Raw genomic sequence first — 23,221 nt, forward strand, 5'->3', positions numbered from 1 at the left:
AGAGGTAATTGCCTGTGTCAATAAAGCCCATAAAGGCTGGAGATAAAATAGTATTGAACACCGGTGTCCGACCGCTGTTTTAATGGTCTAGCGCCCTCTCGTGTTTGACAGTGATAAATTGATTCACATTATTATGACAAAATGCAAATCCGAATGATGAAAAGGTCCACTTTTTTCTGTAAAAACGTTGAAAATAAGCCCTTCAATCACAAAAGGTCCGTTTATGAGCCTGTCGCGCCCCATTGCACTTGTGCAGGGCCACAGTGTCGCCCTTCCCTCGTATCAATGTCTATCTCCCTATTTTGCTTCCTCCTGCCCGCCCCCCATGATCAGGCTCCCCACTCCCTCCCCGATCCCTACTCTCTCCTCTCGAGCTTTCTCTTTCTAGCCTTTCCGTCCCCCCCTCTCCTCTCTTTCTTCCTCTCCCCCTCCCACTTTCGCCTTATCCGTCTCAACTTAAGTATCTCCCTCCTCTCCCTCCCTCCCCTCGCGAAATTTATCAGTATGATCCATGACTGAAAATAAGCTCTGCAAAAATAAACATTTAAAATAAACCCGAGTCTTGCATATAGGCGCAACCAATTATCAGATTAGCTTGCCATGAATAGAATACATTTGCTCCAATGCAAATTCTTTTGTATTGCATTTCAATATAAAACATGATTACCAAATCACCACTTGTACGCGCCACATTGGGAGATATTTGACTATTTTAGACGCTCGTTTCATCGCCAATATGAAAGACTCATTGCTTATAACTTGGCAACATGGTCAGTATATATTTCAATGCAAGACTTTTTTACGATCCACTTACGTCTAGGCGTAAGTACATATACACCAAACACAAGTCAATTGAAGCCGTACAATTTACCGCGAATTTAGGACCGTAAAATTTAGACTCTTCTTTTGTCTAGATTGGCACCCAACCGCACATCTCAAGGTTTTATGTAAAAAATCAATATAACTTACCAAAACGAAAACTGAAATTCACGAGCTTCAAATTTTCAGTAACTAACAAAAGGCTAGAATAAAAGATTGGTCATACCTGGGAGACTACCACTTCAGAATAACAATGACTTACAAAAACTATTACGGATACGGAAACAGAAACTGAAAAGATAAAACGACGGTAAGAATGCATACGATTTGATTCATGTAGTACCTTTGTTTACATGTGCTTATCTCATAACACACGCCTCATTACATGTATTTTCAGCCCGTAACCAGTGGTAGACGAAATGGCAATTTTTTTAGACGAATTGGCAAATAGACGAAATGGTATTAGACTAACTGGTTATTAGACCATAAGAGTATTGGACCTAACGGTTATTAGACCAAACGGTTATTAGACCAAATGGGTATTGAAAAAATATTAGACCAAATGGTTATTAGACTATATGGTTAGTAGACATATATTAGACCAAACAATATTAGACTAAATGGACATTAGACTATATGATTATTAGACTAAATGGCAATTAGCCTTTCTGGTAATAGACCAATTGAATATAGACGAAACGGGAATTGGACCAAATGGTATTAGACCAAATGGCAATAGACCGTTCTCATCACTATAATCGCCTGGGGAATTACCGGTACGAGTCTATTACGGGCTGTTTGCCCGTGTCTTGTGCCGTGTCTTTGTGCTTGCGACGTATCCAGATATGTTTGTTTAATGTAGGGCCTATTATTGCAATTTATTTATTTATTTCATTTATTTAATTAGCAATTAATTAATTTTTATTATTATTTACTTACTTGTTTATCTAACATTTGGTATATTTCAACATTGCGTGAGGAATTATATTGACGATAGGTTAAAATAATAAAATTATTATAAAAGATAATAGCTTGAAATAGCTCTACGTAGGAAAGGGATGGGATATCTTGGAAATATTTTGGTATTGTCAACTTGATAAGGTGATTAGCGCAATGTCACATTGTATAATACTAGGAACAATAGCCGAATGGTTAGGATATTGAATTCTTTGGTATTAATCATTAACTAGTGTGCTATTATTTATCAATGGAATCTATAAATATAATCAGATTCTAATCATCGATACCAAGTTGAAGAAAAGTTATAACAAGAATAGTTTGGATTTCAGATTATTTCCAGCTTCAGAGCACAATAAGCAAATTAATATTAATTTTAAAAACTCACAGACACGATAGCGCATGATAGGCATATCATAAAAAATGCAAAACAGGGAAACAGGGCAATAATTAATTTATATTTCAGAAATTTAGGCCTTGATATTTATGATTATAATAGTTGTAAATGTAGAAATCTACGTTTCAGTTACATTGATTACAGTATGTATTAACATTATGTTAAATTCCTTCGGTACTTAATAAAGTTATGATAACATAATTAACTAATTTCTCCAAGCGCACAGCGAAACAAACGCGAGCAGCAGCTTGGAGATATTATACTATTTTTGCTCCGGGATTTTTGGGGTACATTCGGCACCCATGGCGGCACCGCGGGTATTTCAGTGCTGCCGAAAGCGCCGGGTGAGACAGGGGTTGAATCAACGGCACTGCAACCGAGCACGCAGAGGTGACAGAACGGACCCGGACGATCGATTGCTTGAGTCCCCGGACCCCTCGGCTGCGTGACTGCATAACCTGGTATGTTCTCATCACTATATAACCGCCTGGGGAATTACAAGTCTATTACGGGCCGTTTACCCGTGTCTTGTGCTTGCGACGTATCCGGACCATGCAGGGAAGACAGTTGAACTTGACATTTTGTTTCCAAAAAAAAAGGTTAAATCAACTTTGAACAGCTGCTTTCTGTTACTTTTTCTTGTGTAATTTTAAATTATCTTAAGTTTAATCAGCCTACTGAATTCTCTAATTGATTTAGCACGTTGCATTTTACTATGCCATATCATCTGCTTTGGATGATTGTAAAAAGAAATAGACGGCTTTCCTTCCCGGCTTTCCTACTCAAATCATTGTTATAAATATATAGTTCATATCTGTTGTTCGAACTTGTCAACTGCTGTACAGGAATTAATTAACCACATTTTACACTAGCCATTCGATATAATCAGTTTTGGAAACAAACTCTTCAATATTATTATACAGACTTGATATTTAATATGGAATAATTTTTCAAAAAATTCCAAGTCTGGTTTGGTAGAGGTCTGCATAAACGGCACGGGCTAAATATTATTTGGGGTGTGTCGGGAGATGGTGTAAAATAATTGTCTGACAGAAAATGTGCTTTCCATTAGTTTATATTATGGCGCTCATAATGTAGTAAATTAGCCTAAAATGGCGGATTTAAGGAGACTGAATTTGAATTTTGTGGGGGGGAAATTTCTGAATTTGAGCAACATTATTCTGATATTATCAAATTTATTGAAGTTTGAGGCAATTTTATTGAACCTAAACACCAATAAGTGTTCGTCAGAACTGAAATGCACCTGTGATCTACCAGTTTTGAAAGTGGGGGGAGCCTTAAAAATTATGGCTCTATAAAGTGGTATGTACTCAGAAATTTTGAATGGTCCCATGGGGCCAAATGTTATAAACTTACTGTACACAAAGAAACAGTGTGAGTTCATTGGACAACCAATAATCCGCACAGTAGTTTTTGTACCGTAAGTTTATAACATTTGACCCCAGGGGGCCATTCAAACTTTCTGAGTACGTACAGCCTTTAAGAGCCATATTTTTAAGCTCCTCCCCTGTTCAAAAACTTGGTACATTGTAAGTGTATTTCAGCTGTGATGAATACCAATTGCTGACGAAGTTTAAGAAATATCACCTCAAACCCCTATAAATTTGATAATAACAGAACCACGTTGCATAAAGTCCGAAATTGTGTCCCACTCAAAGCTCAAATTCCGCCTCCCTAAATCCGCCATTCTAGGCAAATTCGCTACAGTGTGAGCACCATAATGTAAACATATCGAAAGTACATTTTCTATCAAACAATTATTTTACACCATCTCCCGACACACCCCAATTAATATTTAGCCCGTGCGGTCTATGCAGACTCCGTTCAAACCAGTCTTGGAACTTTGCGAAAAATATTCCATATTAAATGTCAAATCTGTAGTTAGGCTATTCAGAATTCTCGTATTTCCATGATGAGAGTAATGAAAGGTGATTGAAAATGTCCCGTCACCACCCTTATCACTGGCCAAAACTTTTTATTATGTTCATGAAAATGTCAATAGATTATCATGGAAATTTAAAAAAAAATCATTATCAATCTGTTGCAAAATATCTGTAAAGGTGGTAAACATTAATTTGTATCCCTTGTCTGACATTGTTTAAATGACTTCGATTGGGACTTCATTTAGATAGAACCTCATTTTCCAACTCCCCAGGGGAATGGTTAAGTATTCAAATAGAAATAAAGGGAAGTGAGTCTTTTGGTTAAAAGGATGGTTCAACATCATCGGACGTATAACTACAAATGCCAACAACGTAGATACACTTGATTGATAGTAAGTTTAATGATAGATATATCCTAATCCTATGGGATAAATCTTAAAAGGGTCAGGCTAAACAAGTGTTCCCTATAATAGATCAGTAAAATTTGTGTAATAAACTGAAATAAATTTATAAAGAATCTGTCTTGTCATATCTATTTTTATAACAAAATGACCACTTCCTATAGGCCTAACCTATAACTTCCAAATCTGGGTGTTTAATATACCTAGATTTGGAAGACATGTGTTTAGGCCCTACTTCAGTACTTTATTCATGTATGTCGTACACAGGTATCGACACTTAACTGATAATGAATTGTTTCACCCATTTGCAAATTCAAATAAGTTGTTACAGGTATGCTTTGTCACATTCGTTCAAATGATATTTTTCAGAAGTTCCCCAATCAGGGATTTCCCTTCTAGCAAAGGAGTACCAGCGGAGCACCTAACGCACTGTTGTGGATAATGCATGCAACATCATCGAATTCGTTCTTCTCTCTTTGGGTTCACGTGTTTATCCTGCAGGCATGATGTAGCCTATATCATATCTTTATTTCATTAAAAACTGAAAGTTTCAACATGTTTCAACATATGCAACCAAAATACCTAAGTTTTAGATTCTGCCCTCAAAAGAACTCATTTTTAGATTTTCCCTCGAAACGGGTTCCATTTTAAGCATCTGCCACTCAAAGACCAACTTTTTAGGATCTTAAAGGAACCGAATGTTTTAGCATCTGCCCACAAAAGGCCCCCATTTTGTTAACATTTTCCCCGAAAGAAGTGGCATAACCAGTGGGGGGCCAAAATTCGGGAGTTTTTCAACTTTATACACTTTTTCAATCATTGGAAGTCTTTTTCAATCCGAAATTCAACTTTTTCAACTTTTGTGAAATTTTCAAATTTTAAATATTAAAAGTAGGCCTTTTCAACTTTTTTCAAATGTTCTATATCAAGTTTAGAGGGCCGTCGCGCCGCAAAATGCTATTTCAGTAGATAGTGAAAAAAACAAAAAAAAAACAAACACGAAATATCAAAATACTAAAAGTTTTTCCTAATAGGCCTACATTCTGCCAAATGTGTGCATTAATTTTTAGTAGAACAGCGAAATAACATAAAACATCAACAATCCCCGTTCATATCTTAAACGTATTGAAGCGATGTCAAATAAAACACAAATCTCGTACTCCACCCCCCCCATGCCAACGCGCCATGCTATGCATGGGTTCCGTTGCCCACCAACGTGCCTGATGTTGAAGCGATAGAAATTAAGTCTTATACTCCGTTGCCCACCAACGTACCCCAGACTATGCGTGCATGCATGGGTTCCATTGCCCACCAACGTGCATTATGTTAAGGGGGTGCTACACCCCTGGCCAATTTTTTGCCTATTTTTGCATTTCTCTCAAAATTTATAGCACATTGGTGACAAGTAAGATATGTATATTATAGGGGCAAGGACTACAACTACTGTACTAAAAATTCAGCAACTCAAAGCAAGTAGTTATTGATTTATTGATCAAATAGTAGTTTTCCCTCATTTTTGCCTGTAACTCCACAACTGTTGTCTGTGCTGAAATAAAATTTCCAGTGCAGTAGTTGTAGTCCTTGCCCCTATAATATATCTTACTTGTCCCCAATCCGCTATAATTTTTGAGAAAAATGCAAAAATAGGCACAAAATTGGGCAGGGGTGTAGTACCCCCTTAAACGTGTCAAAATTAACACAAGTGCAGTGCTCCGTTGCCCACCAACGTGCTGTTAAACGTGTTGAAGCCTGTGAAATTAACTCAAGTCCCCACATACTCCGTTGCCCACCAAGGTACATATGTTAAGCACATGCTTACCTATGTTAAACATGTGATGAGGCGAATTGAAATTAACACAAGTCTCATACATGATAACAATAAACACGTACATAATACTAAATGTATTAATGAACTTCTGTATTTTATAGACCCGCGCGCCGCGCCGTAAATGTTATGCTCATTTTCAGAGCATAAATTATAATAAATAAATAAATAAATAAATAAATAATATAAGCAAGTCAATATTAATAGCGAAGCTTAAATCAAACCCAATGGAAAATACTGGTACATTGCTAAAATATTATTTCTTGGTACTGAAATCATTTTTATTTCATGTCAAAATTTTTATAGTCCTAAGACAATTTATCCATCCATTCCAATATAAAGAAGTTTTAATTAATTGTGTTTTAATAAATGCTCCGCATGGTGGTAAGAGCTGTATTTAATTCGTACACATGAACAAGAACATTCACATAATTTCATGACTTTTCTGTAGAAATACGCGGTCTGATCATGATTCTGTATCTGAATTTTCTAGTGATATTTACTCTCCACGAAAACTACTAGTTTCCTTTTTATCTGACTCTTTATTAAATTATAGATTCCATTGATCATGTTCATTGATAACAAATACCTGACATTCATTGATTTTATATAATACCATTCTGCTATTGTAGGTAAGTGACAATGCGTTAATCACCTTATCAAGTGGTCAATACAAAAATATTGCCATACCGTATCTCTCTATGCAGAGTTCTTATGATCTTGATAATCATGTCTTGTTATATGGAATATACCGGTACGATATTATTTCACACAAAACATTTAAATGTAGGCCTACTAATTATGTTAGCTACTCAACAAAGTAATAATGATAAATAACAACAACAACTTCGTGCATGCATTTATCACTTTTCATGAATGCACCAAGTGCACGGCGATTCTGGAGGTCGACTTGTCAGGGAGGTCGACTTGTCAGGGAGGTCGAGTTGTCCGTGGTCGAGTAGTCCGTGGTCGAGTAGTCCGGAGGTCGAGTCGTCCTGATACCGTCCGTTTTACGATTTTGTAAGAGGTCACGTCGCAGCCGGAGTAACATCGGAAAAAACATGGCTCGTGCCGCACAGAAATTGGTTGGATTAGGCCAACGTTCAGTGAATTGGGCTGTATCTGCTGGTCCGAAACTTGCTGGAGGTGTGTAAAACTATGTTAAGAACATTCTGTGTTTATTTCACAATCAAATACCATATAGTTTTAGCATATGAAGGAGAACAATTTTCATGTCCGGCGAACGTCGCATGCCATGTAATCAGCATGCATGTTCCAATATGAATACATGAATATGGATATGCATTCATGTGCATTCCATCCATGATTCTGAATCTTTTCAGTGTTTTTGTTTTATGTTATTGCATAGTCTTGCCAGCAAGACTTCAGTCTTTATCATATAAACATAAGGCCAAATAAAAAAATAAACATGTTTCACGTCCCCTCCCGCTTCCTTTTTTGAGGTTTTCTCAAATAAATTTTTATTTTTTTAATTCAGTTATAACTTTTCAAAAAATATGTCTAGGAAGTTGGGATGCTTTCTATAGCCTTGTTAAGATACAAGAAACACTTTAGGAAGGTTTTGTGATCATTAGAGGGGTGTAACTCTCAGAACAACAAATAAAAAGGGCCTCCTCCTTTTTCCAGGCATTATTGTATGTACGGATTGTGCGCTAAAACAGCTCCAAGTATGGGTATTAACACCAATTTTGCGATAAAAAATAGAAAATAAAAAGCCCCTCTTCCTCCTTTTTTTCGAAAACCCGGACGTGAAACATGTTTTATTTTTTACTTAGCCTAATGACATCTACGGACCTGAAGTCTATGGTTACAGTTACTGGAACTAGTTATTGCATGGCATGGCATGTTTATGTAATCAGCATTCATACAGGAATTCATATTATTAAATCATGATTTTTTTTTCATTTTAAATATACTAATTTACATGAATCAGGGACTGTCTTTTGGAATTAGCAGGGGAGCATTAAAAAGGTCTTCTGGGGCCTTCAAGGAGAGCTGTTTAGAGCATTTACAATAGAATGTAAGGCCAAGTAAAAATAAAAACGTGTTTCTCGTCCGGGTTTTTAAAAATTAGGAGAATGAGGGGCTTTTTATTTTTTATTTTTTATTGGAAAACGACGCTAAATACGCTAAATACCTGTATTTGGCACCATGTTTCGGGTATTCGACATACAGATCATATCTGAGAAAAAGGAGGAGGCCCTTTTTATTTTATTGCTTTGAGAGGTAGACCCCTCTACTGATCACAAAACTCTTTTTAAATGATGTATTATGCATTTACAAAACTGTAAAATAAGTTTCAACTTCTGAAACATCTTTTTCTACAAGTTATAACTGACAGTTTACAAAATAAAAAGAAATTTGAAAAATCTTCAAAAAATGAGGAGGGCGCGGACGAGAAACATGTTTGTTTTTTTACTCGGCCTAAGCAGCCCTCGAATTAAGGATCTGAAGGGGCACGGCAACTTTTTTAGGGCAAGTTGATAATTGCCTTGGATTTTCACTGCAAAGGCAAGGCAGCACGGCAATTTGTAATTTCAAAAGGGCATCAAGGCAACTGTTGAAAATTTGAGAGGGGCACCAAGGCAATTTTTCAAAAGCGAATAGATGCATTGCTGTCAGCTGAATTCGACACCAAAGACAAAGTAAAATTCGACTCTCAACTTTACACTAAAACTAACCTGCTTGCTCAAAAAACCTGCTTAAATAATACAAAGCAATCAAAAATCAACAGTTTAATTTACTTAAATTTTGCGATCCCTAGTTCTGAGCTGCAAAACTGACTCGAAACAGCTGTAACTTTGGTAATAATATTGATCAAATTCGCCGGGATAAAAACCATTTCGTGCGAAACATATCTAGAGATGGGCTCGCATGTACAAGATAAGACGATACCGGAAGGGTATCGCCATCGGTTTGCAATGGGAAGTCAATGTTTGCTAATCGAGAGATCAATATTGATTTGCCCAGCGCTCGGATTTTGTTCACGACACAGGAAGCTTTAATAGTTACTAACAGCGTTTCTGATTGGTCGATAGTACGTTGAAGGTATTTCTCTGACCAATCGGGCAAATGAAGTCAGATTTCTAGCAACCAGATAATTATAAATAATAATGTATAAAAGCCGATGTGATTGGCTGAATATGTAAGCTTACGTAGAGGTAATGAATATTAATTGACAACAAACTATGATTGATAGCTGGGTTAATTACGATGCTCAAAATAGCGATCGTGTTCAAGATTTTCGATTTAATTTTCCACAATTTTTTTGGGTTTTAACCAGTATTTGTTAATTATTTTATAATGAAGAGGCAAGGCTAGCCGGCTAGGGCACCCACGGCAACTTCATTTAGGGGCACGACAAGTGACTGCCGTCCGGTAAAGGACATATTTTGAGGGCATTACTGGCAATGGGGTGGGCACCCACGGCAATATGCCGTCGGTGCCATGGGTTAATTCGAGGGCTGAATGTAAGGAGAGAATGGTCAACCAAGGAGAGCTAAAAATCACTCTCCTATATCAGATTTAAGGAGAGCAGTAGAGAGCGATTGCTCTCGCTCTCCTCAAAGTCAAAAGGCAGTCCCTGATGAATATGAATTTAGAGTAGGGGGGTCACACTAAAATTAAGATGTCTTTAAATACTCTTTTTAAAACTTAGCTTATTTGAAAGATCTTGTGCAGAAACTGAGAAAACTTTTTATTTGGTTCAAATCCGATGAACGGTTTTCGAGATATGATTGAAAACGTTATTCCGATAAATGACCAAATTCTTGCGAAAATAGGCAAATATCGGACAAAAGTGATAAATCGCATTTTAAAAATGCTTTATTTCACATATCAATCCAATTCAGACTCTGGTTTCATCAAATATCAACTCTATGTCTTGAGGTTGAACCCCTAAAATAAAATAAAAAGCATGAGATAGATCAAAAGTTTGTGAAAAATACACTCTGAAAATGCAAAAAAGCTTGAAATTAAGCAACGGTTATCTGCCAAAAATTGGTATCATAGAGCAAAATAGCAAGTTTAGGACACCCTCAGATCATAAATATGAATTGCTAATGTCCATATTCATGTTAAATCAACTATAAGCATTGAGGTTGTACCACTAAAATAACAAGAAGCATCAGATATATCAAAATGTTGTGAGAAATGCCCTCCAAAATAGGTGAAATCTCAAAATTGAGCAACCATCGCATATATCTGAAAAAGTGGCTTCACAGAGCAAAATAGCAAGTTTCGGGCACCCTCAGATTGTAAATATGAATTTCTAATGTCCATATTCATGTTAAAACAACTCTGAGACTTGAGGTTGAACCCCCGGTACCCCAGGTCAACATAAAAAGTGGTAACCATGTGTGTTCTAAATTTCGCAGAAAAGGGGTATTTTGTTGACTGAAATCGCGGAAAAAAGGGGGTATTCTGAGCATTGTCTCCGCGAAATTTAAAAAAAAAGGGGTATTTCACAGGTTAGTTCGATCGATGTCTTCAGCCAGTCTTCAGCCTCCATCAAAGTAATGTTCATACTTGCACATTTTGTACTTAATATATTAAAATATTTGGAGTCATTGAAAAGGGGTGTCTGGAAATCTTCTCATTGAAAACCTTGAAAAAGGAGGTATTTTTACCCTGATTTTGTCAGTGATTTGGCAAAAAAGGGGGTAAAATCAATGAAAAATCAGTGAAAAGGGGGGTTTTGAAAAAGGAAGAACACACATGGTGTCCACTTTTTATGTTGACCTGGGGTACCGGGGTTGAACCACTAAAATAAAAAAAAACATTGGGGATATCACAGTATTTTGAAAATTGCAGACCAAAAAAAAAAAAATCTTAATATTTACTTTTATTAAGGGACATTTCCTGTGGGAAAACGCACACGTTTTAGGAAAATGCCTTAAAAACAAAGTTTTTGTTGGCTTGCCATTTAACATTCAAACGTCACAGAAATAAGATATTGGTATCAAAATAAAGATGTGTTACTCATTATGCAGAAATAACAACTTAGAAATAGCTTGCACATTTAAGCACAGTGTAGAAATCTCATTTTCCAAAGTGACCAAATGAGATTTTCACTCTTGGAAGACATTTCCTATGGGAAAATGCACACGTTTTGCTTGGAAAAAAAAGGTAAAATTTGAAATTGATCGTAGAAATAAGATATTGGTTTGGTATCAAAAAAAAGGTGTGTTACTCATTATCCAGAAATAACAACTTAGAAATAGCTTGCACATTTCGCACAATGTAGGAAATCTCATTTTCCAAAGTGACTTTATGAAATTTGCTTGCGGTGTATGATATCAGTAATTCAGTATTGATAGAATCGTATTCTATCTTGTCAAAAGCCACCATGGAATTTTTTTAGTGGCTCAAATTACCAAAACAAACATTTTTTTATCTACACATATTGATTATCAATGTAAAAAACAAGTAAGAGTGCTGGAATGAATAAAATAAATATTTTTTCTTAATCAAAAATGACTAGTATTCATAGATCTGAGTCAATTTGCACTGTGCAAGACCAGATTTAGCTGATGTGTGACCCCCCTATTTAGAGTTCACTTCATTGAATTTGAATTCATCATCATCATGATCGTGCAGGTATGATAGGCAAGCCTTCAACACATTTGCTATCACACACAGGCTCAGCCAAATTGGTCATGTTGGTCCAAAAGTCAATACAAATTTTACATAGAAAATTAAAAAAGAAAAGATTGTTCAAGGAAACCTGCATAAATATGTTCACGATAATGTTATTATCGTGCATCGCGATAAATTTTCATTATCGTGATCGCGATACTACGTTTAGCCACAATATTTTTGATGGTAAAAATGTGTCTTCAAAAATACGAAATCTTCCACACAAGTCAGTAGGTATGAAAGGTGAATTCAAATTTGCCATCAAACTGCATGATTTTATTCTGTCGGTCGGACATCCGTGCTGTGCATGAACCGGCTGACAATAGCACTGTCGCATTCATTGAACTCTGCATCACAAGCTATCACACTATTGTGCCAGGTTCGACTCTCTGCAAATAAAAATATGCGATAAGTTGTTTTCACTCCAATGCATGAATGGATGTGACATGGCCCCGACCGAGAGAATATATCAAATTAAAGCCCTTGAGTAAAGAAAGCCAAAACTGAAAAGCTTTTTGTCACAGTACTTTCCTTAGCAAAGTTAGGCCAAGTAAAATTATTAACATGTATATCGTCCGATAGCGATTTTTGGAGATTGTCAAATATTTTTCTTATTTTTCCTATTTACTTCTTTACTTTATTTCTAAAATTGTTGTGATGAAAAGACATGTCATGCATGTCAAGAAGTTCTTGGTTATCATTTATAAACACATTGCAAACACATTCTTCAAGTTCAAGCTAGGGGTAGGGCTTTAGGGGAAATAACAAAAATATAAGAGGGCCCCAATTTTATGATGTGTTGACAAAAACTTGGCAATTTGCAATTTTACACACAAATGAATGGTAAAAAAATAACACAATAACAAATAATAAGGACCTCTCTCACCCATTTTTGAAAGTCCGGACGATATGTGACGTGTCATGTCAAAAGCAGACACTTTTGGGCAGGATCGTAAATGGAGAAATAGCCAAAAATCTGCGGGGTGATTTTTTGGCTCTTAAGCGTAACTAGGTGAGCCTGAGTCATTGCAGTCAGTGAGGACTGTATTTTTGCTACATATTTTGGCCACTTGCGTTCTTGCTTTTTATGCTAAGGTTTCTTTTGTTTATGATATTTGGCTTTGAAATTACGTTCCAAGGTTTGCTTAGTTATTTAGCAATCGATTGCACTCCTTTAGAAGTGAATTTGGGGTGGAGAAAGTACTTATTTTGAAGTGAGAAAAGTCAAAAGTCGTCATGAGAAACAAGTCATTTCTATCGTTTTGCTTGGTTCCCTGTATGCGCTTGAGATTATTTTGGTCTGAGTAATTTAAGTTGTGAGATCATGGCGGGAATTAACGGATTGCACTATTTTTCTTTGGGAAAGTGACCTTTTATCATGAATTTTTGCGGTGATCTCACATGGATAGAAACGTGATTGGATGATTCCTTTGTCCAGATTGTTTATTGAGTTCTCGGGAGTTTTGTTACCATGGGACAACACTTCAAAATATTTAGAGACCAGCGGCGTAGTAATTTAGTTAAATTAACGCTAAATAACCAGGGTTGCCAAAAAAATTCAGCCCGAATCGCAGGTCAAATAATCGAAAATTCGCCCAATTTTTTTCTTTGTCCTTTGCATTCTATGGGGCAGGAAATTGTCCCGGGGAAAATCTTCAAAAGTCGCCTAATTGGGTTACCAAATCGCGGGTTTGACAACCCTGAAAACAACGTCTCGACAGCGAAGGTCACATCTGGCTATTCATTATCATTGTTTGTCTGACACGCTTTCTGCAGCGTGGGTTGGGAATTCTGAAAATCTGTAAAAATTACAATTTTGCGGAATAAAGGGTGGGTTTCTAAAAAGCGTGGGAGCAATATATAATTATAAAGCGTGTGGGTAACGCTACCAATTGAAAAAAATATAATAAAGTAATTTGATGATCTGTTGAAAAACAATCATATTTTCTTCATAAATCTGGAAAGAAAATGTCAAAAATTTATTTGCTGATGTTTTCAATTCATACGGCGTCACCCGTAGAAGAATCGACGCGCCGTGAGTTTTATGAATGAATATAATTTTCAGTCTCTACATCAGCCGCTTTGGCCGCTTCGCTCACACTAGAAGTGGAGCGATCCGAACCACAGCGGCCGTGTAGAGAGTATAGACTGGCGTTTTCATGTATTCAGGATCTTACAGGTATCTCAGCCCTTTACAATTTGCCCATGTGTTTATGATAAACAATCTAAAGTCGTATCTTTTCGATGCAGTTGCAGTGATGCAGTTTTGCCAACATTTAATATGTCGCAAATGTTTCAGATGAATAAGAAAATCACGAGTGTTTGATAGATGAGGATAAATTCTGCATCAATTCGGATTCTGAAATGGATTGATGGCGCAGATAATGATAAAAATGGACCCGGAAGTGACTGTATGAAGCGGCGCGCACATGTTCAGTCTTCGAATTTGATAAAATACGGTAATGCTGTAAACAATCTAAAGTCGTATCTTTTGAAAGATGTTTCAGATGAATAAGAAAATCATGAGTGTTTGATAGATGAGGATAAATTCTGCATCAATTCGGATCTGAAATGGATTGATGGCGCAGATAGTGCTAAAATGGACCCGGAAGTGACTGTATGAAACAGCGATAGCGCCGATGTTCAGTCTTCCGAATTTGATAAGTAATGCTGTAAGCTTTGGTCACAAACACTGCATAAGGGTGGGGGTTCAATTTTTGATAAAAAGGTGTCTGTCTAAAAAGTGTGGGGGAAATATAAATGGTGGGGGTTTGACCCCCTGACAAACGTTCGAAATTTGTAGTTGCTACAACTCAACTGATCATCACTATTTAATTCACTATCTGTTTGTTTGTCTGTGTCTGCCTCTTTTCTCAGAGACTATTGTAGTAGTAGCTCGTTCACGTAGTGATTCCGTTGTCCCACTGGCCTACAAAACTTAGATTGCATGGCGATCGGAGTGTTTTCGTCAGAGCACCTCAGACTAGCATAGTAGGGGAAGCATGTTCCTCAAACTTGGTGGGTGGATGCATCTTTAGTACACCATGTCACATACAATATTTTCTCAATTCGAATTTTATCCTTTCTGGGTAGGCCTATGACTGATTTTGTTACCGTAAAATTTGTGTCAATTCCCGATATCACATGTTTATGTTAGTACCGTACACTATAAATGCACCAGATTTTGTAGGCTCCAATTGCTGATTACATAAATGAGAACAACTGGTAACCAGCGGCACTGTGCAGTACCGGTCTGTTATTTAATTGCGTTGTGTGTGGGTTACGTATATTTTATGTGTAAAATGTGGTGATCCACCCAAAAAACAAAATCATCATATAGATCCCTGGTACTAGGTGCATCTTGACCCCAGCATAAGTTTGTATTGGTTAGCGGGTCAAGGTCACCTGAGGTCATCCAGGGGTCATCTGAGGTCAAATTTGCAAAAACTGTTGTAGGGGCATGAAACTGGTTACAGTCAACATTTGGAGTCAAATTTTGGGAAGGTCATCCGGGGTCACCCAGGGGTCATCTGAGGTCAAATTACTAAAAACTCGTATGGGCATGAAACTTGGTGGGTACAGTGAACATTTAAAGTCAAATTTTGGGAAGATACTAAAAATTGTCGTATGGGCATGAAACTAGGTGGGTACAGTCAACCTTTGGAGTCAAATTTTGGGAAGGTCATTTTGAGGTCATCCGGGGTCACCTAGGGGTCATCTGAGGTCAAATTACTAAACACTGTCGTATGGGCATGAAACTTTGTGGGTACAGTCAACATTTGGAGTCAAATTTTGGGAAGGTCATTTTGAGGTCATCTGAGGTCAAATTACTAAAAACTGTCGTATGGACATGAAACTTGGTGGGTACAGTCAACATTTGGAATCAAAATTTTGGGAAGGTCATTTTGGGGTCACCCAGGGGTCATCTGAGGTCATATTACTAAAAACTGTTGTATGAACATGAAACTGGATACAGTCAACATTTGGAGCCAAATTTTGTGGGGTCGCATGTTCCTCGAACTTGGTGGGTGCATCTTGACCCCAGGCAGAACAAGTTTGTATTGGTTAGTGGGTCAAGGACACCTGAGGTCATCCAGGGTCATCTGAGGTAAAATTAACTAAAACTGTCATATGGGCATGAAACTTGGTGGGTACAGTCAACATTTGGAGTCAAATTTTTGGAAGGTCATTTCAGGATCAACCGGTGTCACCCAGGGGTCATCTGAGGTAAAATTGCTAAAAATGTCGTATGGGCATTGGTGGGTACGGCCAACATTTGGAGCCTAATTTTGTGGGGTCGTACAGAACAAGTTTGTATTGGTTAGTGGGTCCACGGTCACCAGAGGTCATCCAGGGGTCATCTGAAGTCAAATTAGCAAAACTGTCGTATGGGCATGAAACTTGGTGGGTACTACAGTCAACATTTAGAACAAAATTTTTGGAAGGGTATTTTGGGGTCATCCAGGGGTCATCTGAGGTCAAATTACTAAAAACTGTCGTATGTGCATGAAACTTGGTGCGTACAGTCAACATTTAGAGTCAAATTTTTGGAAGCTCATTTCGGAGTCAGCCAGGGGTCACCTGAGGTCAAATTACTAAAAACTGTCGTATGGGCATGAAACTTGGTGGGTACAGTCAACATTTGAAGTCAAATTTTTTTTTTTCATTTCGGGGTCATCTGAGGTCACCATTTAGAGCCAAATTTTTGGGAGGTCATTTTGGGAGTCGTCTGAGGTCAATTTAGATGAATTCTAATAGTTGCCAAGGCTTTCTATAGTTGTTGAAAACTAAAAATACTAAAAAAAGGGGATTTTAAAATTTTGCAGAACAAATTATTCTTGCTGGTTCAGTAGTAATTTGCACAATAATGAATTATTTTCAGATTTTGCAACTAATAGTAACATGTTCAGTCTTCCGAATTTGATAAAGTACGGTAATGCTGTAAACAATCTAAAATTTTGCAGAACAAATTATTCTTGCTGGTTCAGTAGTAATTTGCACAATAATGAATTATTTTCAGATTTTGCAACTAATAGTAATGCGGCAAAAAATAATAATGCGGCGGAGGAAGATTGACCCCGCGCGCGAGTTTCAAGGACCGTATTGAATATTTGTGGGGAATTTTTTCAAACTGAAGGTTTAAAAAATTGGCCGACCTACCCAACCTTTCCATACAGCTACCAACCTGTTAGCATTCGACTCCAAGAACAATTGCTTTCCCACAAAAAAAGCGTAGAGCCACAGCGCCATTGGTGCTCTTGTTTCACAAGTTGGGTTTGTTGCGAATTCTAATCCAATTCAGCAACCTTCCACTCAAATTATAAGTATTTTGACAATTTTTTTTTTCACTCTTACCGACTACCATAATGGAATCAGCATCATCTGAAATGCACTCACCATGCTCACAAGTTTCTATGAGTCGGGTGATCCCCATTGAAAAAAAAATTGACACAAAGTTTGTGTTTGTGAAAGGTGTCAACTTTGGCTTTTATCGTTTGATATATGAAGGAGACAAATACCATCATCTGGACTGGATATTGCAGAAGATACTTTTCTCTACAAAATAAAGTAATAAAAATGAAAATCTAAATTTATTATATCCACATTGGATTTTGATCCCCCTCCCCCATGTGAAAATTGTGATTTTTTCAAACTTAATGAGGACATAAATATAACCAGTATCGCATCGCATAAATTTTGCTACACAATCTAGCCAAATTGCTATGCAATCACACAAATATACAATGTATATTGCTATTATTATTACCAAAATAAAACTTTGTCACAATTTTGCTGTGCAAAATTCTGACACTAAATTATGCCCTGCATTTGAGTGAAATTTAAAGAAATTCTGAGTAGTGCATGAGCCATCGGTTGAATTCTCGCATTTCACAATATATGCGCCGCCAATATTAATGGTTGCTCTTGCTAGTCCAATTTTTGACCTCCAGCGTCGACATCGCCTTGCTAGCCGCCATTGGATTTTTATGCGAGTGTGATAATAATGCTGAAAACAGCTCCACCAAGGATTCTGTGTAATCAATAGATCAAAAATGGATCTAATACAATTTTGTAAACTGCTGTTTAGTGTGCATTTGCATATAATTATATGGTTACTCCTGCATGTTATTAATTATCCCGGTAATTATACACTAAATTAGGGTTAGGTTAGGGTTAGGGTTAGGATTAGCTTACACGAAATAATTACATGAAGGATCACCCAATTATATTGACATTTAAACACATTATACCGTAATGTTCCTGTGGTACGGCTTATTTATGACAACTGAATGCGAAATTATGTGCAAGTGCTTGGTGATATCTACTTCCGGGTCTGGCTTGTCAACCAATTTCCCGCAATTCAACACGCCGCTATGATGACTGTCGCATTCAAACCGAATGGGGGTGCATATATTGCGAAATGGGAGAATTAACATGGATTGACCCATGTGCTAATTAATTTTTTTATTTACCCCGGTACCAATAATACCATGCACGTACTGTACTCTGGATAAACATAGTATTACATGTAATTACAATTTCAAGCATAGGTGTTTATAATTAATAATTACCATTTGTTTTTAATTTGTTACAGATGCGGTAGTGTGGTCCAAACCTAAATTGTCCAAATTTTGGTATTATGCCAGGGTTGAATTAGTGCCACCCTCACCAGCCGAGTTCCCAGCAGTCCAACAGGGAGTTCAAAATTTACTCAAGTCAGCCAAACAAGGCAAATACATGCAAGTCACAGTTAAGGTAAGGATTATACAAAACAGTCAAACCTGCAAACATCATGTTGAAACCTTCCGAGATCTACCCTTTTTTGCAGTGTTGAGTTTTATTTTGAGATGGCTATTGGTGGCCGCTGTCTGGCTTCATCTACAATGCCGTTATTTTTTAGGATAAAATGTACACTTTACGGATGGCGTTTGGTTGAATGAACCTCCAGTGGCGCAGATTTCTTGACATTGTCGGCCGTTATGGATGCATGAATAAATGCATTGAGTGCTAAATTCGGAATCTTTATAAAGACAATATTTTTCACTTGTTTGTTGACAAAGATTTGACGTCTGATTCTGAGTTTTGACGACATGTTACCAAAGATAAATAAAAAAACAACAAGCCTAGTGCCTAATGTCACCACTTAATATTGACTATGTACATGTATATGCATGATCGTTCCCAATTTTGCAAAAAAAGGGGTTATTTATAAAACCCTTAAAATTGCAAAGAGATATAAAAGCTGTTTTGATTGGTTACTCAGATTGGCAATTAACCAATCAGGCACTGTATAATGCACATGTAACTTTTTGATGTAAGAAAGAAAAGCAGTAGTACCCATGGGGTTCAAACTTGGTCAAAATTGGTGGTCTCCCAAACGCAGACCTATTTGTGTCAATCCTGTTTTATCATGACAATTAATTGTCTTATTTCTGTCTTTTACTCATCATATCTTACTTTATTTTTTTCTTGCTACAGGAAGCATGGGTGAATACCTTAGTGTGTGCCGAGATAGCTTTTTGGTTTTTTATCGGTGAGCAGATAGGAAGACGAAGTATAGTAGGCTACAATGTAGAATCTGATCATCCAGCGCCAAGCTACATCAAGTAACCCCTTGCCTGCTGTCAGATGGCTCTCAAGATGTCAGCAGACTCTTACCATTATAATAGGACCATGTGTGTAATATTATAAAACCTGATCAGTGAAAAATGGACATGTGCAATTTCTTTAGACAAGGGGTCAAGACGAGGGGTGGACAATTTTGTCAAGAATGGAATGAAAATTCTTGCATTATATTATGTTGGATTGCCATTTGGCTACATTTGTACCATGTCAGTCCAAAGCTTCATTGTAATGTATTAATGGTTGATGTCGGACGCATTTTTGATTTCAAGAACTCTAAAACCAACTAGATCAATAGAACTAACTGAATGTGAAAATTGTACCAAAACCATCAGCAATGTAGTTCAAATCTCTTGTTTTTACGACAACTTGTTTCACATCCATTGTACTCAGGTATTCACAATTCTACAGGAATGTAGTAATTCAGTTGTTCAGAGAAGTTGCACATGTCCATGTCATTCACGGTGCAATGAGATCTCCAGCCATCACCAGACTGTTGACGTATTCCTGTTTCTGGAGAAGACAACATCAATTTTGCAGTGTGGATTTTAAAATTGAAATTTGAAAGATTATATTAGTATGAATGATATGAATGAACATTGGTTGTATTTGCAGTGTTATAATGTAAACCATGTTTACAGAGTACCTATTTTACCTTGTTGTGGTCCAATTCCATAAAGCTTGGGATGTATTGTATGGAACCCAAATCCATCGTCAGAAAGGTCTAAATGGGCTATTCCAGTTGAAATCCATACACCCCTGTGGAAAACATGACCTTAATCTCCCAAACAGGTTTAGATTTCAAATGGAGTCACCCATTCAGGTAACCCCATTTGAAATTCATACTCCCTGTGTGGAAGATTAAAGTCACATCTTTCACATGGGGTGTGGATTTTAACTGGAATAGCCCAATACCACTAATTTACAGGTGTGGAGACTTACGATAAATTCGAACCCTTGGTGAAACTGGGTCATTTAAACATAAAAAACAACATTATATTTCCATCAAATTTGCTTGTAAGAGATGCATGAACAAATGTATGGACTGCTGAACACTCCTAAGTCCTCATAAACATGTACAGTAATGTATTACTGAGATTGTTGTTCCTGACTTGCAAAGCACTTGAAATGAATTTTGCAATTGTTGAGTTATGTGCCATGCGTAGAGTGTTAACGGAGACGTGATTAACAATCACACTGATCAACAACCATGACAATAAGTTGGTTGATCCATTTGTCATTGAGCGTGACAAAGGGGCAAGAATTTGCGTCCTCTATGCGCTCGAGAATTCAGAACAATTACGAAATGTACAAATGTATGCATCTTTTCCATTCACCTGAAGAGACTTTAATACAAAAAGTGCTAAAACATGTGGTTTTACAAATATATATACAATGAAAGCCATTTCTCAATAACATTACCTCATTATAAAAAACAATCGTATCCTGATATTGTGCTGCTGAAGTTTGGTAAGCACTTCGTAAGACTGTATAGTGTACAATGTATACATAATTTGATCATCCATACAAATCAGGATGCTATTGATATGTAGTTTTGTTTTGGAGAAGGAAAAATCTCTGTGTCCTTGTAAACAACAAACTCGCATGTAGTAAATTAATGTTACCCATTGTAGTCTACAGATGGAAATAATAAAGTTTACTATGCACTGTGATTTTTATTTTGCAATTACTCTTATTTATGTTTGTGCCTTCAAGATGTTTTCCATAACAGAAGTTCAATTTTTTGGGGTATGCATCAAAACGTAGCAATTGAAATGTATTTTTTTGTCAATGTCCCTAATATTAGGACTGAAATAATGTTTGGATTTTTGGAAGCCAAAATAAGTATACCAATTTCATTCACTTTTTCATTTAGGCTGTGCCATTGCCTATAGTGGATATGACGTCACATTCAGTATTTAAATATTTGGCTCAGGTATTAAAAGGATAGGACATGAAAGATGTTAACCATGCCTGGTGGTGGTTCTTAGTGGAAATGGTGGCATGGTCATGTGCAGTGCATTTCAGCCATTTTGGTTTATTGATGGCCCTCTATTTTGATTTAAGAAAGGGTATCATTTTGTGCCAATTTTTGTTTTTGAGCAAAATTTGCGAAAATTTTCCAAAGATTTTTCATCAAATTTGGTTTAAAGTCAGGTAGTTTTCCGGAATCCCAGCCGCACATCTTCACCCAAACCAAACTTAAGACCACCTCCCACAGGATCGAGGTCATTCAGCCAAGGTGGAAATAGCATGGCATCAGACCATCCTTCTAAAATATAACATCAAAGGTCCATCCTAAGAGCAAACTCCCAGTTGAAGGTGATGGTTGGCTAGCTAAGACACCAGAGTACATCGAGTGGTTAATGTAAGGCCAATTGAGAACCCCTGCACCTATATACCCAAATGTATACATCCATATCAAAAGAATGCACTTGTTGGCTACTACATACTACTACTAAGGTGACGCAACTCGGGTTCAAGAACATGAGGCGTTGTGACTGAAAGAGTTATAAAATACAGTTATTTAACAGATCTCACAAGTCTCTGCCATTCAGTGCAGTTTTGCGCTACTCTGAAGGCGTCCTTGATTGTCAAGTTAATGGTGTTGAGATCCCCTATGAGCTGAGCTAGATATGTGCTGCGAAGTGCTCCACCACGGCGATAGGCTTCTGTGGCCTGATTGTTAGGATGGAGAATGATGGAAAGTGACCGCTACATACACACATGTAACAGCTAGGAATAAATACCACTCATCTCAAGTGGAGGTCACTGCAAATCATCCCCAAGTAACATTGTTTGGGAATACAGAGAACATTCCTAAACCATTATTTGATTAGATGATTAGAAGTAACCTCCACTTGAGATGAGTCTGGTATTCCAAGCTATTATGTAAAACAGACACATGTAGCAGCTGACAAGTGCATCCTTTTGATATGGATGTACACAAATGACAATTTTTGCATTCTATAGCAAAAAATTACTCCTGGCAGCTATTGCAGATACGGTCATCTTGTACTAAACCCCTTGATTAACGATATGTTCGGAATATGGGAGTGTATCATGGGAAACAATCGCACGCTCCGTTACGAAATCATTTAGGCTGTGCCATGGTCTACTGAATATGCTTGTCGCATTCAGTGCTTCTGTAAGGGGTTGTGCAATAATTATGAGCTGAGGGTAAAATTTGCAAACAACATGCCAAAAATTGTTTACCCCCTCTTGGCCTGCCAAAAATCTTCCCTCCCCCCTTTGAACATGCCAAATTTTTGGTCACCCAATTTCCAAACTTTTTATGGTCCAGAAAATATAATGCATGTATATTGCGAGCAGGAAATTTTACATAAGTTGAACGTTTCGTAAGCCTTTTATGCCCCTTTGACCTGCCAAAATTTGCTTGCCCCTTGTGACTTGCCAAAAAATTCTTCCTCCCTCCGCTCATAATTACTGCACATCCCCTATTTACAGATACCGCATGTGCATGACCTGTTCCCTCTGTGATCATTCTAGGTATGTCCTACAATTGACTACCAAAGTGGAAGGAGGGCCCAACTCCACCATTTTACATAATGAGTTCCAAGTACATTTAATCATGGTTTCCATGGAAGAAAAGGCCCAACTCTGCCTTCTACAATAT

At 37.2% G+C, this 23,221-nt stretch overlaps 1 protein-coding gene across 1 annotated transcript; it reads left to right on the forward strand.

Moving 5' to 3' along the window:
- The first annotated feature begins 7,312 nt into the window (after positions 1-7,312).
- LOC140170281 (ATP synthase subunit g, mitochondrial-like) lies at positions 7,313-21,257 on the forward strand. Its single transcript, XM_072193649.1, has 3 exons — positions 7,313-7,449; positions 18,557-18,717; positions 19,441-21,257. Exons 1-3 carry the CDS (start codon positions 7,365-7,367, stop codon positions 19,570-19,572), a joined length of 378 nt encoding a protein of 125 aa, XP_072049750.1. The 5' UTR covers positions 7,313-7,364; the 3' UTR covers positions 19,573-21,257.
- Positions 21,258-23,221: the final 1,964 nt, after the last annotated feature.

This window comes from Amphiura filiformis, chromosome 14, assembly GCF_039555335.1.
Source record: "Amphiura filiformis chromosome 14, Afil_fr2py, whole genome shotgun sequence".
NCBI classification, from domain to species: domain Eukaryota; kingdom Metazoa; phylum Echinodermata; class Ophiuroidea; order Amphilepidida; family Amphiuridae; genus Amphiura; species Amphiura filiformis.